Raw genomic sequence first — 17231 nt, forward strand, 5'->3', positions numbered from 1 at the left:
AAGTTAATGTGATATGGCAAATGCAGTGTTTGGAGATTTGGAGTTACCTGCTCCTCTGACAATGATGACAAAATGTGATTACTTTGTATATCCAGAGGGGTGAGAATGTGCACAGCTGAGATTGAATAACCTCTTTCCTGTAGGAGCTCCTCATTTATCCATACGTGGAATAAATCACCACTTGTAATGCTCCTGAACTGCATGTCTATTCCAGCTTTTCTTAATAAATATTAATGTTCATGAGCCAGTGTTATTGTGTGTAGTCATATTAAGATGGAACTCTTCTGGCTCATCAGAATTTGTTTGATCTCTTTCTAAAATTGAGAAGAGAATGGAGATAAAGATGGTGGTTTTCTGACCTGTAATCTTAAACTTTCCAGAGACCACCTGTATGCTACTCTCAAAAGAGAGAGTACCTTCTTTTTGGAAATTGTTTGCAGTGAGGAGAAGATAATTTAAATGATCTAGACAGTTTTTTCTCAAGGATTTTTTTTTTTTTTTGCATCACCTTTCCTCCCCCACCTTCTATAAGTACTGTCTTGTATTTAATATTTCAATGAAATGACTTTTAGTGACCATCATATTCAGTGCTAAACTGCAAGTACTTCTGGCAAAGTGCAGTTTAGAATTAAGTCACTAACTAAGTTACACAGAAGTTATTAAATTAAAAATAGAATAATTTAGGAGATGGAGGAGACAAGCTGAGAAATGGAATGAGAAAGAGATGAAGAAATGCAGAAAATATGAAGTTGCATAATAGTCAAAGAAATTAAAGGATAACGGTGTCTCTAAAGCTTCTGTGATAAGTAATTTTAAAATTAAGTAAATAATTTTGGTGGGCTATATGCCTAACGGAGTCACAGAGTGGTGCTAAAGGGGAACCAGGCTGTTCAGTAAAAGAGTTGACCAGGCAAGGTTGGATAAAACCTTGTGTGGAGGATAAAAACGTGTGGAGGGAACAATAAATTTATTTTTTTGTAAGTTAAACAGGAGTCTCTTATGCATTACAAATGACAAAAATGTTGTAAAATGATATGTTAAGTGGTTAAAGTTTTTACTGTATTTCATTACTGTGATTGGGGTGTAACATGGTGCATATTTTCCATTCAGGGTTCAGTGGAATTGAGCTAATATTTACTGTCATGACTAGTTTGTTATTTCAGGGAGATGGCTCTGGTCTTGCCTACATCTTCTAGAACTGAACCAAAAGTGTCTTGGTTGTGCTTCCTGTCCTTAACTCAGCTAGGTGTTTGAATTAGGCTTGATGAGGTGACAATTTAGATTGTTTATGTTATAGTTAAACTGAATGTTTAAAAGGGTTTTGAAGCAGGAGTGAAGCAAAACTGGTAAATCTGCATTGGTTACGTCAGTACTATGGTATTGAAGTTGTGAACAAGTATTTATTCCAGAAATATAGGAGTTCATATTTTTATAAGTACTTTCTTACTGTAATTTATTATTAATATTACCTGATTTTGTATTGATTTGGTTTTTTTTTGTTTTCAGGTGTGGCTCACAATATTTCTTTACTGCGAGAAGTGATTGTCCATCCCCGCTTTGTTCAAGGAGACATCAGCACTAAATTCCTTCCTGAAGTTTATCCTGATGGTTTTAAAGGTTTGTTCCATTGGAAATATTTATTTTCTTAAGCAGTGTTGTTTTGATTATTGCTCCTTTATATTTTTAGACTGATATGCTCCCCAATCTTTACTTTTTCTTCAAATATATCTGTGCATACACACAATTAGAGTTTTTAAATAATGCATAAAGTTGAAATAATTAACTTTTTATTTTCAAGAAGGCAAAATAAATATGTCTAGTGTTAAAATAGTAAAGGAAATACACCAAACATCAAGAAAAACCATTTATAGGTCAAATGAAGTATGTAAAATAAACATCAGTTCAATTCTGCTATGCTATCATGATTCATTACACACAATACTTCTACTATTAACTATAGTTGGATAAGTTTTCACTCAGCACTGTTGCTTCTTCATTAAGTTGGTGTATCACCTTTAGAATTGCTTTTTGGCATCCTTTGTTTTCTCTGTAGCCTTCTCTGGAGGGTCTGGCATTTTATCAGTATTTCAGTACCCTAGTCTTAATATATTGCACACAGTATTGGGCATCATTTTGAAATTGTTCACTCATCCACTAGGTTAACATAAACACAAATGCAAGTACTTCTTTACAGCATCAAACTACCCAATTAAAAAAATGTTTACCGATGGTTGCTAGAAAAACGTAAGAAAACAAATAGATTGGTTTCTTTTCACAAGGATCAGGTTTTAAAAGGTTGTCTTCTCTCTTAGCCAATCTGCTGTAGGTGCTTTCTTGACCTGTGTGGTCAGAGACTCAGTTCTTCCATACAGATCTCACCTCAGCTGGCATTCACCAGGCAGAACATCTTTCTTATTAAAGAAAAGACAGTATTTATAGTTCATCATTCATGGGTCCTCTATGAATCCTGTGGAGATTCCTTTCCCCCCATTCATCATTAATCCAATGTGGCAGAATCCTCATCTCACTTTGGAGGCAGCAGTGCCAGATTGGCAGTCATTGGACATGACTGGCACATTGCCAAATTCTAGTCTCATTAAGGAGCAGAACAGATTTTTCTTACCTCAGGACTCAGTGTGTGAGTGTGTGGATGACTATTCTTTGCACCAGAACTACTTGATATCGTGATGTAATTGACAACTCGGTGTGTGATACAGTTCTAATGTGGGATTGATGCATCCTGCTTGTTCCTGGCTCCTGACTGAGACCACAGGAACAGGTGTTAGCCACCTTGAGTGGCAGTGTGCTTGCCGTGCTTCATCTGAGAAGTTCCTTTGTTGTTTTTGCTAGGGGGTACTAAGCTAATCTTTGGGGAGCTCAGCTGGCTTGCACCCAGCAGAGATTCCAGGGTACTCTGCTCATCTGCTCTTGTAGGCTTGATGCTGCTGTAGCTGGTCTCTCTCCCTTCCCTGACACTTGAATACAGAATCTCATGTCTTGCCTCTCTGGTGTTTCTGGGACTATTCAGTCATTTTCCTGAGTAGATCCAGATCTCTTAACCACCATGAAACCTGCATTTTTTTTTTACTGTTGCTGCTTTTGTTGGAGTAGTTTTTTTGTAAATTCCTGGGTTGACTTAGCTCATGAAGGAATCTGGTAAACTTCAGCAGATGTGCAAAGTGAGTGGCAGACTGGGAATGGGGAGAGGGGAATGGAGAAAAAAGGCAAGGAAGCAAGATGTTACAGTCCCAATACCATATTGTGAGAAGGCTGCCTCCCCTGGCACGTAACTGGGAACAATAAAAACATAAATCAAATAGCAGTATTGTATTAACAGATTCCTAAAGATATGCTTTTGCTCTGGACACCAGAAGACACAAGAAGAGATATTGTGATGCTTCATAGTAGAAACTAATGATTAGCACATGTGAAATTCCTAGACTTTTTTCCTGCTGTATGAAAAGTCTTGCTCATCTCCTTCCACATATCAAACACAAGTACACATTAGCCTTCTTAATTATAGATGAAGAAACATATTATGGCATTGAACTTCAGTTCAAGAATAGTTACTTGTGAATAGTGATTAAAAGCTCACCAAAGAAACTGAGAGCCCTTTTAATGATGTAGTTTGCATTGGATCAAATACTTCATGCTTAAAAAAAGTGGATGACTTGAATTTGAGGACAATTTTTTAAGTACCCATTAAAAAAATATTTCTACAAATCAATGACTCAAATGGGAACTGCTGAAGGCAAGCAAGGATGGTGGGTAGATGACAGGTAGAAGCTTAACAAGAGGAGCAAAGACAAAAACTAATTTATATGTAATTTCTTTAATAATTTAAAGTAACTTTTTAAGATAAATACCCAGGGTAAACTTTGCTAGGAGAATATGAAAATTAAGTAGCTTCATATATCTTACTATTGTTTATAGAAGATGAGTATCTGTAAACAAAGAGCTGTGACAGTCTGAAAAATTAGAGCAATGCATAGCCAACACAGATGTGGAAATACGTAAAAATATGTGCTGCTGTCAACAGTAGGAATCTGTACCAGAAGTGTTTTAAACTTAGAAAACTTAAGAAATAGAAGCATTTCAATAGAGATGTGTGTTATATTAATGCTCAAGCACAATCCATTGTGTTTCTTTTGTAACCTGCACAATTGCCACTGCAGTTGTAGTGATCTACACTGATGATAAGTACTGAATCTCAGCTGTGATCTCTCTGGTGACTGCATGAAGTACTGGCCCATTTCGTATGTGCATTTTTCTTTGAGTATAAATATTGAGTCTCAAAAGTAAAATAAGAGATTCTTTGTTTTCCAGTCTCATTTTTGTGAGTTCCATTATAATTCTTTATTAGAAGACTTTTACTCCAAGTTAAGAAAAAATTAATTATTAGATGTATCTTGGCTACTTTTCCATTAACCTATGTGATGCTCTCTTCAAATTACATGTAGAATGAACATGTTTAGTAATTTGTATAATTAGAGTTTAGCTCTTTCTTCCCATCTTTAAGTAACCATTCACTACCAGAAGTCGTTTGATTATTGCAAGTTATTTTAAAATACTGGCTGTGCTGAAAGTAACTTTGTGCAGAGTATGATTAGGGTGGGAAAGCAGTTCCTGTTATACCCTTTTTTGTCCATGTGAGGGCTGGCTGGCTGGAATGCTGGCTGGCAGTAGGGGAGCTGGAGTGGGTTGTTGCTCTGAGCACCCATGTTTGTTTTGGGAGGTGTGTGGATCTGAGGGTGGGTGCAGGAACACTGATTAGGTCAGGTGGCACCTGAATAGAGTGAATAAAAATGTCTGCCAAGCATGCAGTAGTCAGATGCACTGTTCTTCAACAGCTTCCAAACAACCTGGGAAGCCTCTGTACTTTCTAGTCTGCCTGATGAGAAGGAAATTTACTGTATTACCCTATTTTATAGGCACAGAAAGTGTTTCTCTGTTTTCACAAAGACCAAGAAGAGTCTTGGACAAAAGATAAATTAAAGGATCTTTAGGTTAGACCCCATTTGTGGGATAGGTCATTGAGGTTCAGTCTGTTTCACAGTTTCTATTTTCCTAGTTTTTTATTTAAATATTGAGATTTTCTTCTTCTTGATGTTCCGCTCTTTCTGGTTATTAAAGGATGTCTGAAATCAGTCACTCTTTGGGAGACACATCCTGTGCCAATGAAAGATGGGGCATTTTCCAGGAGATTGTCTCAGAAGTAATATCAAAATACATGAAAAAAAAACCCCAGAAATAATTTACTTCCCCTCTTCTAGCATGTTTACCTCATCTGAATGGAGAGAAAGAACAGAAATTCTTTATATTTCTAATACAGAAAGGAATAAATAGGAAACACTTCTGTTCTGAAATGGCATATTGGCTCCAGAGACTCTGTATGAGGTGAAGGCTTTTAAATATGTTGTGTTTATCATAATTATATGGGTTGAACGAAATGATTACTCTGCTTAACACTTATTAAACCATCTCTGGAATACTGTGTCCAGTTTTAATCCCCTGGTCCATGTAAGAAAGATGGCAATAAGCATGAGTAAGTCTAGTGAAGAGCCGCAAGGGTGGTTGGGGTTGGAACAGATGACCTCTAGGGAGAAGCTGGGACAACCAGCTGGAAGCAAGAAAGCTTAGGGTGGAGCTAAGGACAGCCGTCGAGGACCTCAGGGTGCATATGAAGCCAGGCTCTTCAATGAGTTGCACAGCAAGAGTCAGGGTCATGGATTGGGGATTTTACAGGCATCACTGCACAAACCTCTGAGCAACCTATTCTGAATTTGATGCTGAGATTCATGGGGAGGGGGCATACTGAGTAAAAGAAGGGCCTTCCAAGGTCCCTTCAGCCTCAGTCATTCCATGATTCTGAGTGATAGTGCTTTTTAGGTGAATTGGGACTGCAGATATTACTTTTAAATTTAAGTCTGGAGGCTTTGCTATTAGTAGGAGAGGGAACACAGCTTCCCTGGTCTGTCACTATTAGAGTATGGCAGATGCTTGCTGCTAATTCCATTCATTTCCTCTGCATTGGAATCTGATATTTACAACAGTCAACTTTGTTTTCTGCCTCAGCCTACTTGGTGTATGTGCTGTCTGTAATGGTTAACTTCAAAATCCACCCGGAAAAACCTGAGATAGAACCTAGGAATGTTATAAACATTGCCTATGTTGGTGTTGATCTGAATTATGCATTGCACTTTTAATCTTTTCCATTATGCTTTTAGTTTTTATTCTTCCCTATCAGAAAACAGTCACTTTTCAAGTATTAAGTAACTTACTGGGGCACATATCCAGGGCTTGTATGTTTGGTTTTGTTTTTTCCCCTGTAATTGATAGTAGGAAACATGTTTCTAGGACAAAATGCAAATGAGACTGTTATGGGAAAAATGACCTTTATGTAATTTAATTTGAAGTTGGTTATGTAAAGTAATTGCATGAACCTTTTTGACTCAGCTTGGGGGATACTGAGATAATATTGATTTAAGCAATCATAACATCAGGGAAATGAGAGAGAAATGCTTTTTTTTCTTCTCTTCCTTCCGACCAGGGTTCTGCCATTTGGTAGTAATAGATGTGTGCAGTCTAGTTTTAAATAATACGAACAACACTGCTCCCACCCCTTTAATTGTGACTTAATTTTATAATAATTCTTCTTCTTTTGCATTTGCTTTATCTAATTCAGCTGATAATCAGAAATTTATCCCAGGTTAAACAGCGAGGTGGGAGCTGCCAGTTCCACGTTTCATTGTGGAGGTGAAATTTCTGTTTAAGCAGGAGTCTGCAGTAATGAGAGCAGGGAAGAGCAATAGTGTAACTTCATGTGTTGGAAGTTGGGGGACCTTTGCTACTCAGTCATTTCACTCTCTTTCAAGGAGGCACTGGGGCAGCTGCTCTAGAGGTAGCTTTGTTACTCTCCAAATCAATCTGTATGGTGAACGTGAAGGACCGTGTTGTTATATCTTTATTGATGGTGAATATTAACTTATTCCTCAAGACACCCCACTGAAATCCTCAGGAGTAGCTTCTGAAGAGGAATAATACTTGATGGGAAACAAAGGTATTACTATCTGGAACATTTGTGTATTTCCAAATATAGTAGTGTAATGGTAAGTTTGACTTCAAAACTGTTGAGAATTCAGCTGAGCTAGCAGCAGAGCAAAAGCAGACAGCAAGGGGAATGGGACTGGAGTTCAGAGAACTAAGGGAGTATTGACAATAGTCTGTCCTGCCTAATGAAAGTAAATTGCCATCCTTAGGAAGAAGCCTTTAATCAAACTTCTGAGGTATGCCTCCAAAGTTACGCTAAGGACATTCTGTGGTAGGTTTGTATGTTTCCTGCCAGACACCAAAACCTAATTTTGCTATGTTTCTGTTAACAGTTTCTATTATCTCCCAGAAATCCTACATTGGCTACTACAGTAATAGCTGGTTTTCTGCTTGATACATGTGTGACACAATGCTGTAACTAGTGACAAAGGAATAAAAATTTTTTTCATGTTGGCAGTAATGAAGCAAGTGTGACTCTTGATCAGTTGTTAACCTCTTTCAAATTATTGACCTTTGTTTGCTGTTTGGAGTTTGATTTTTATTGAAGATACAGGAAGAAAATAGTTTTTGTGGCACTGCAAGCTCAAAAGCAGTTACTTCATCTAAGACAGAGGTCATGCAATAAAACCTTTGAAATGGGACCTTTTTAGTTTTACCTTGTTCCTTTATTCAAGTTGGTTCTAACAATGTGTGTTGGAGCAGGTGAGAATGTGAAGTTTTGGTCACAGGGTCTTGTCATGAGTGTTGGGTAGGGGGACTGAAAGGCAAAGGCTTTAGGGCAGATTCCTGATGTGCCTTTAGCTGGGGCATGTAAACAAATCATCAGTTTTAGATTCAGTGTTTTGAAAAAATGATCTCAGAGTTTCTTCACTGTGTGTAAGCAATGGGAAAATTGGCACATTTCAGATCCAGATAATTGATGTTACTGCAATGTATAATTACATAAGGCTTATATATATACACATAGATGTCTGTGTATATGTACAAATAGTACAAAAGTTCAGTGCTTTTTGAATTTTGCCTTGCAATCAGTTTTTCTAGTAACCGGCAAAGGAAAGATTGAGTTTGTTTCTGAAGCCGGGTTCTAAACCTTTCAGCATTTGTATTTTTCTGCATGTGTTTGTTGAAGTGAGGACAGTTTCCATTTCAAGGCAGATAAAAAAATAAACACTGAGCAAAGGAACTCACAGTAATACTCAGCCAGAATATGCTAATGCGGACTAAATTAAAAAGAGATTGATGCAAATTTTCTGAGTTTTGTTATTTTTAAATTTACATTTTTTGGCCTGTGACAACTTCTTTGTACTGTTAGCTGGACTTTAATGAATGTATTCCCATCACTGTGGCATGATTGCATTCCTGAGGTGGACTCTAACTAGCCTCTTTACCTAACCCTGTTTAACATGCCCAGTGGAACGATGGGTTCTGTGCAGAAGACATCCTGTTTTGAAATTGTGGCTTTGTTGCTGTAGAGTCTGCTCCAGTCCTTTACAGCAGTCTCCATTCTGGATTTTCTTCAGGATCTCATTAGTCTTATTTTATTCTGCTGATGGAAATTGTCACTGGCTAGTAACCAGTACTGGGGAATGAGAATTTACATTACATAACACTGGGGCCAGGGGAGGGTGGAGGTGTAGAAGGGATCTGTGTAACTGTCTGCTGCAGGACTGGAAGCAAATGTGTCTCCCTGGGCAGAGTTCCTCTGGGAGATAGAGCCTTCTGAAGCTCTTCCCCCATCCTTTCATGTGAAATCTGTACTTTTTCTGGATGATGGCATTTGCTGTCATATGTACACAAAAAGCACTTTTTGAGAGCCGTGTTGTAATTGAGTTCAGCAAAGTCTTTCAGTTCTCAACCTTTAACTTTATTGTGTAATTCTCCTCTCTTCCTTGTGAAACGCTCTTGCTTTCACTTGTGCAAAATCTTTCTCATGGATAAAGTTTGCCTCTTTCTTCATGACAATTCAGCTTTACAGTTCTTGTCCTGTATTTTAACTTCCTGTCTTATAGACTGAGTACTTTGTCTTTTTGTTCTCTCACAAACTTATAGAGTGGCTTGGGTTTCAAGGGACCTTAAAAATCACGTAGTTCCAACCCCCCTGCCATGGGCAGGGATACCTTTCACTAAACCAGATTGCTCAGTGCTCCATCCATCTTGGCCTTAGGACTTCCAGGGATGGGGCATTCATGCCTGAACAACCTGTTCCAGTGCCTCAGCACCCTTGCAGTAAAGGATTTCTTCCTAATCTAATCTAAACTCTTTCCATTTGAATTATTCCCTCTTGTCCTTTAACTACATGCTCTTGTAAGTATTCTCTCTCCATCTTTCTGGCAAGCACCTTTCAGGTATTGGACAGCTGCAGTTAGGTTACTCTGAAGCCTTCTCTTTTCCAGGCTGTGCAATCCCAGTTCTCTTAGCCATTCCTCATAGGAGAGGTGCTCCATTTCTCTGTTCATCTCGGTGGCCCTTCTCTGGAATCTCACCCCCAAATTCTTGGCCGCCTATTTGCCATCTTTTCATACCAAATCTGTGTTGTGTGATTTCTGACCTAAAGATGGGGGGGGGGGGGGGGGGGGCGGGCAGGGAGGGGAGGATTCTGTTGCTGTGCTCTTTTTAGCCTCTTGAATGGACAATTGAATCCGTATTTAACCTTCACTTTTCTGGAACAAGACCAGACTGGGAGAAAACCTGCTTCCTCTCACCCCGGTTGTATCTTTTTGCCATATATTTGTTAGATTGTCTGTGTTCAGAGTATAGACTTCTTTGAGCCACTTTCTGCTTCTGAAGTGTCAAACATGACTTTGACTCCATTAGTTGTGAACTAACGATTACACAAATAACACTAAATGACCCAGGACTGATGAGTAGCCTTATCCCCATTTATTTTTTGGGTTTATACTGTTGTGCTGTCCCTTTTGTTTGAAAGATCTGTAGCCTTTGCCTCAGATAAAGTACTGAGAGTGTTCTATATTTTGAGTAAGTTCTAATGTACAGATGGATTCCTTACCAGCATGAGGCACAATATGTCAACCAGTGACATTTCAGTAACGAAAACAAGATGCTGCAGCACCATTCAGTTTCTTTTCTTTCAGTTGTCAAATTGTTTTTAACAGAGATACCAGTGTTAGCAGTTGGGCTGATTTGTATGAAAACATGCAATTTAAACTCTGAAACTCAGAGCGTCTGCTACGCTATCCCTCATCTTAATTTAGAGGGAAAAATGTAGCTTTCATGTGTAAGGACTGAGCAGTGTCTTTACTGGTAGTTGTTACTTTTTGTGCCTGTGTTGGTCTGTGCTATCTAATTTTTTTTTTTAACTTTTCTGAAAACTAGGACACAAGTTGACAGATCATGAAAGACGACAGCTACTGGCAACAGCAGCATCTTTGTATGTGGCTGAACAACTGAGATCACAGCGATTTTTAGGGACTCCAAGGTAAGTTCTTTTCTAAGAACTCAGATGTGCTGATGCATTTCATTAATGGCATCTTCTCATGCACAAGAATAACTGGTGAGAAACTGCATGGTTTCTTAGTATGGTCTGTTTTTTCTAAATTCAAATGAGCTGTAGCTTACATTTCCCTACTCACACAAGTCATACATGATTATTTTTATTCTAAGTATTAGCAAACTAATAGGCACAAAAATGTGTTACAAGCCAGTACAGTAATTAATGCACATCAGGAGTTTCATTAATGCAAAATGTTGCTGCATTAGTAACTAACCACAAATTGAGCATCACAAATTTCCCATGTGCCCATTTGAAGCAATCTAAGCACTTTGGCATAATATGAATTTTCAGCTACAGAGCTTTAAAATATTGTAGATTTCTGAGTAATTTGCTACCTTGATGAAGAACCTTAGTAGTTTAGTCTTAATTCTGAAAACACTTTCAGACTGTAAAGGTGGAAGGTAATAGATGGAATAGAAACACCTTGCTTTAAGTATGGGTTTTTTTGTGCTTTTATTCCCCCACTCCTCCAATTTTTTTTGAATTGTAGCTGCCAGTAACCTAGGCAGTACTGTTAATGGTTCAGCCATTGCAGTACCCATGTCAAAACGCTAATTTAGTTCTTTGGCTTTTTTGAACAGAATGCTTTTTTCCTCTAGGATGTCTAGCTTTCCTTGTGCTCTGGTCAATCCCTGTCAGTGCCTAGAGACCTTCTGTTAAAATTAACTGAACTTATGGAGCTTGTTTGTGTAGTTGGTGTTAGCAATGGTTGTACACAGGGAATCCTGACTTCAGCATAACTCTCCTTGCCTCATGTTTTGTAATGTAGTTGCATGTAGATTTGTATGCGAGGGAAGTCATAGTGCAGGGTAGACATTATTCACATTCCATGCCAGTGGTTTGACAGTGTATTCTATTACTGATTTTTCAGTGGTCAGGAATAAATCAAATGTGGTTTCAAGAAGTCTTTATTTTTATTTGTACCCACAAAGATAATTAGTACCATATGGTATTAAAGAAAAAGAAAGACACACTTAGGGCCAGCATAACAGCTTTGTAATGTATAGCATATGCAGGCTGGGTCATTGCTTGCCTTATGCATCTATAGGGGAAAGTAAAGCACCTTTTTATTTCCTTCCACAAGTTATATCCTCCATAGTGAATGGCATAAGGAGAAGAACAGACACTCAAAGGCCACTCTCGCCTAAAAAAAGATGAATCAGGGAAAATGAGGAGGATCCTTGATTGTGGTTTTTTTCTGGCCAGCATAGGAAGTATGCTGCTACAGAGAAGCAATGCATTACTTTGTACTTAGAATAAGGATAGGAATTATTAATTTAAACAGTGGCTATTGCATTCTCTGCTTTGATTTGTGATTTTTTTTTTCTCTTCCCTGTAAAATGCTCTAACTAGCTAAAAAGAAAAAAAAGGAATCCAATTTTTGAGCAGTCTTTTAATGTTTTGCTTCTTTTGCAAGTACTTTTTTTAGTACTAGGTGTCTGTGTATCCTAATAGAAAAGACACATACGACTATTTTAACTGAGATAACAGATATGTAAATGAAGTACAGCATTGAGCAGTCAGACGTGGTCATCCATCTCTTTCTCTGCTGTGTTAGGGAAACAAATACACTCCTGCTCTGAAAAAAAGTTAGCTCATTTTTGGAGTGCTAGCCAAACTCAGTCACAGGTGTTCTTCCACCCTTCTCTGGGAAGAGAAGGCAGCAGAGTCTGGTTGCATGAAAAAGCCACACATCTGTAAAACCAGATTAAGGTATGATTTTTCAGATTTTAAATGGTGAAGCTAAGAAATGTTTTCAATACAGAAAAATCACTTTCTCTTGCCATAATGGCGTGTGCTTATGAATCCTTCAGAAGTCAAGCATTACCATTTTTTCCAAGTGGTGGCTGAGTGTGGTTCTTATTGAATGTGTCATGGTTTCAATACATACATACTGTTAGATCTACTTGCTTTAATGATAGCAAAGTTGCCTGTTTGAGGCCAAGTAAGGATGAGCTAATGCAAAAATGCTTCTTAACTTCTGAAGAAACCAAACCCGATAATGATACCCTTTCCCAAAATCACACAGCTTGTTCTAAGGAAAAAGAAAAGAAGCAAAGGCAGAATGAGGTTGAAGAACTGTGCAGTGTCTTGGACAGTGTTCTCCATTCCTTAGAGCAGTTAGTGGACTCCCTCTAGAGGGGACTGAGCACTGTGGAGCATATGAGTTACTATAGTCCCATGAAGGATTCTTCACCACGTCCTTAACCACACTGCATCTCACTTATTTTTGAAGGTGCTCCGTATCGTGGGTATTTTTTAATGAGCGGGGTTGTGGCCAGAGAAAAAAGCACATCTTTATTTATAAGACTGCACTCTGTTTGAAAAATACTCGTAAACAAAAAGTTCAGAGTAGGAACCTGTGCTACAACAAATCCAAAAGGCCAGTTGTGATCCTGGGTGCAGTGTTCACTATGGCAGAATTGGGAACTTGGAGTCTGTGTGAGTTTTAGATCTGTGTTGTAGGATGTGAGCAGACTAGACAGACTGCATGCTCCAAAGCTGATCCCTAACATTATCCTAATGGTTTGGACAAGTACATTGATACATTGATCATTACCTACAGAATTTCAGCTCTCTGGCTCTATTTATGTTGACAGCATTTTTTTTTCATTTGCACTGAAAGCAATTGAGCAAGTCTTGTGCAAAAAACTACTGAAGAGTAGTATTTTGAAATCATACATTATTTCTTTTAAACTTGTCACAGCTGTCAAACAGACAGTTTTCTGCTAAACTTGAATTATATGCTTATCTTTGCTTTTAATTTGTTTTCTTTTCCCTTTTGGGAGCCATATTTATAATACGCATTCTTTTCACAACTGCAGGGGTATTTTATATTCCCTTTTTCCCCTGTGATTTATTCAGCCCATGATCAGGATTGTTATTCTGGTCAGATAGAAAGTACCATGCTTGGAGCTCTTCACAGAAGCTGCAGCTTTCACTGTCGGGGTTACCAGGACTGTAATCAGATGAAGTACAGCTGAGCCAGATTAAGGAATCTTGTGGCAGGCTGCTCCTTCTTTGCGCTCCGTCTTTTCTTCTCCTCCCCAAGTATGCAGGTGTGATTTTGTGTGTAGTTGCATTCCAGTCTGGTTCTGCAAAAATAACCTATGTTAGCATAGAAACTATTTAATAATAATTTACTTCAGACCATTCTGTCAGAATTAGGTTACTTCTGACAAGGGACATTATTCTGGAAGAGCTACAGGAGTGGGAATGTGTAGCAAGGAGGATGTGAGCTCATAAAAGAGTCAGAGGTGGGCTTTAGCTCTTTACCACCAGGTCAGACTAGTAGCAGCCTCACGAGGGGGATTTCTCTGTAACTGATATTTTCTCGTGTGACTGGAAAATATGTGTTTTGCAGTCCCCTGAGTGACTGAATGATCAGCTGTAAGGTTCTTGCTGAAACATATTCTGATGACCAGTCAGCTGTTTCCACCTTTGGCACCCAACTTCCTTCAGCTAGTTTCAGCCAACCTGACCTCTGTAGTGGCAGTCTTCATTGCAGTAGGTTGGCTGGTGTTGAGGTTAGTGCAGGTCACAAGCCCGAGGCTGGTTTGCCTTTCCTGTGCCCGAATAAATGGTGTCATGGTTTGGGTGGAACACTCACAGGTGAGTTTCCACTGTCTATATTGTTATATAGTGCCCCTGGCCTCATCAACAGCTCCTAGAACTAACTTGCCAGGCTTTAGTTAGAACAGCTGTTGGAGATCCATGCATGCTCAGAGTTACAGGAATATAAGCATTTACTTTTGTGTTGCAATCAAGTATTTAGAGCATTTTCTGTGTGTGCTTTTTTTTTTTTTTTTAGTTTTAACTGTTTTTTATTTAACCCATTTTCTTGGGAAAAATTGGATGTGGGATGATTTGGTTTTTTAGGATTCTTCCTGATTGGAGTGTTTTTTCAAGTATTTTTTCAAAGATGATTTGCAAATGAAAATGTTTGCTATTTTGTGAACCACATACTAATGTGAATATTTCACTGTGGTATCCAGATAATAGGGGCACATATTTCCTACAGGAAAGAGCCATGGATGATTAATGATTGTTTCATTGTTCAGCTTTTAGTTATTTTACCTAGGACTTTTCCTACTTACTCCATAGTCCACTTTATTGTGAAACTGGTGCCACCCACAGCTGCTGAACAGATTTACAGCATCTAGTAAAACCCCAAGGTCTTCTAGAGAGAACTTGATCTTGTTTCAAGTGGAAACATATTTTGGCTGAAGTGAATCCAGCTTATTTTATGTCTGTTTGATGTAGTTAGCCTTTGAGACCAGAAATGATGTTGTACAGTTGAATCTTCACATTTTGGCTTCAGACTTGTTTTCATTAGTGGGTTGGGAGGGGAATAGGAGAGTGTCTCTCCAGGTGTGGCTGCATCATGCTATCTCATGGGTCTACTAATGTGATGTTTATACTTCTAAACCCAATTGCCTGCAGCACTTCCTATGTGTTGCTTGTGTTGGCTGCTAAGTGTATTTTCCTAATTTTTCTATGGGTTTTACCCTTTCATCATTTATGACTTGGAAAAAAAACAGTGAGGCTGCATGCCCATATTACCTGATACTACACACAAAAAGATGGTAACACATTGGAAAATGTTTTAAATTGCTAGCAAGAAAAAAAAACAACACTAAAGGTTTTTCTTGCTTGTGTGTTTAATATAGAAGACTGGACTGGGGATCTTGAGTTAAACTGTTCTTGTGGGACCTTAGAGAAGTCAGTTTAATTTGGCCTCAGTTTACAAAAAGGCAAAGTGGCCTTAATACTTTGCTTCCCTATTGAGGTTTCGTAAATATCTGTTTATCAAAATGTATGAAATATTTTGAGACCTAAAATGGATTATGCTTTCTAAGCATGAAATAATATTTTCCCAGGAAGGAAAGTATATAGTGAAAAGTTAAAATACAAACAAGTTTTTGTCAGGTTCTGAAATAGCTGGGCTAAATTTTTGTTCTAAAATTCTGAAATCCGGGGTCCAGTGCAGTGCAGTGAACATAAAGTGGCTGGTGAGCTGCAAGAACAGAAATTAATTTATTTAGCTTTATGTTTAATGAATTATTCTATGTTTCTGTCTGGGTTGATTCAGTACAGCTATATTGATGTTTGCCTTGCCATTGCTTGATTATAGGGCAGTGAGGGAACTGCTCAGAGAGCAGCAGAGTCCCACACCTCTCAGGCATCCTTGCTCTCACAGAGACTACACCTATTACCCTGCTGGAGTCTGGGACAGAGCCAGCTCTTTGCCAGCCTAGGGTTTCCCCATATGGAAGGATGATCAGCTGCCCAATAGCAAAGCTTTCTGGCTCTCCTGCACTGCTGGAGCAGCACAAAATAAGGTTATGTTACATTAATTTTAAAAAGAAGGAAGATGATGTCAGGAAAATTCACTGGAGTCATCTGAACCAACCTCTTGGAAAGAGAGTTCTTGCTTTCAGCACAGGCACTGCTGAACGATATAAATTGTATTATGTGAGTTTAATTTTTTATTTTTTCCCTAGAACTGTAGTATTAACGTGAACTTGCAAGTTATTGTGAGTGCAGCTAAACACGTATACTGCGCTCTGTCCTAGAGATACACTCCATATGGAGATAAAAGGCTTGGTGTGCATCGGTATGGTTGATCAAGTACTTGTGGCTTTCTTCATTCCCCCACTTTGGAGTTAGGCAGTCATCCTTAGCTCATGAAAACAGCACTGCCTTATCCTTACTGTTCTGGTCTCCAGCTCAACAAGTTGAGCATTCTTCCCATGATTTACTGTTAGGCCTTTGAAAGTCTTTGGTATGTTTGTGTAACTACTGCAGCTCCACACCATTATTCACTGTGTGGTCTTCTCTTTTGCCACAGACTCGCAAGGTACTAAGGCCCTGTTCTCCTCTTTTTCATGTGAAATCCTTGTTTATAATGAGCTTTTCTGGTTGTGGTAACCCTCTTGTCTCTCTAGCTGTTATCTAATGTTGTTCTTTTGACCTCTTGTGAGTCATTGCTGTATTTTTTTTTTGTAATCTTGCTTAATAACTACAAAACCAGATGCCCTATATCATATTCTAGATGTATTTAATTCTGGTATTATTTACCCTTCTCAGTTGTTCAGTTGTTTATCACAGAAAGAGGATTATATGTGCTAGAAACAAAAAAGTAGCTGCAAATAAATGAAACATGCATTTTTTGCCAGTTGGGAACGAACTTCTATGGAAAATATAAAAGCTGGAATGGGATGTTCTGGTAGCATTTATGATTTTACAGAGTGTATATATGGTATTTTTTTCTTTGATTAGATTAATTAATGCAATCAGATTGAAAACACAGGTAATATAAGGTATTTCTATAGTTGTTTGAATCATATGTTCCATATGATTCCTAAACATCTATTCCAGGAATAGAGCAGTCTGTCATGGGAAGTTTCCATAGCTTGTCATCCCTGTCATTTATAAGGAAAAATGTGTTCTGGGCACTCAGAAATCCACACTTGCTCAATCTTTAGAGGCGCTAACCATTATGAAATCATTATGAAGATAATAATTACTTAAAGTTTTCATCTCAGTGAACATCTCTTGGGAAGATCCCCACATCTTGCTGAGGTGATTGCTGGTGGGAAAGGCTTTCACTTAAGTAAATGGACCTGGCTAAGTCCCTGTGTTTATTTTTTATTTTCACCATGTCTTC

General features: G+C 38.3%; 1 protein-coding gene across 2 annotated transcripts in view; it reads left to right on the forward strand.

Annotated features, from left to right (window-relative positions):
* PCCA (propionyl-CoA carboxylase subunit alpha) overlaps positions 1-17231 on the forward strand; it is a 272824-nt gene that overhangs the window by 133606 nt on the left and 121987 nt on the right. For both annotated transcript variants that reach the window (XM_059839289.1, XM_059839290.1), the window contains 2 exons: positions 1507-1617; positions 10384-10486. In XM_059839289.1, the coding sequence (XP_059695272.1) occupies positions 1507-1617; positions 10384-10486 (214 nt within the window). The remainder of the gene's footprint in view (positions 1-1506; positions 1618-10383; positions 10487-17231) is intronic.

Source organism: Haemorhous mexicanus, chromosome 2, assembly GCF_027477595.1.
Source record: "Haemorhous mexicanus isolate bHaeMex1 chromosome 2, bHaeMex1.pri, whole genome shotgun sequence".
Classification (NCBI taxonomy): domain Eukaryota; kingdom Metazoa; phylum Chordata; class Aves; order Passeriformes; family Fringillidae; genus Haemorhous; species Haemorhous mexicanus.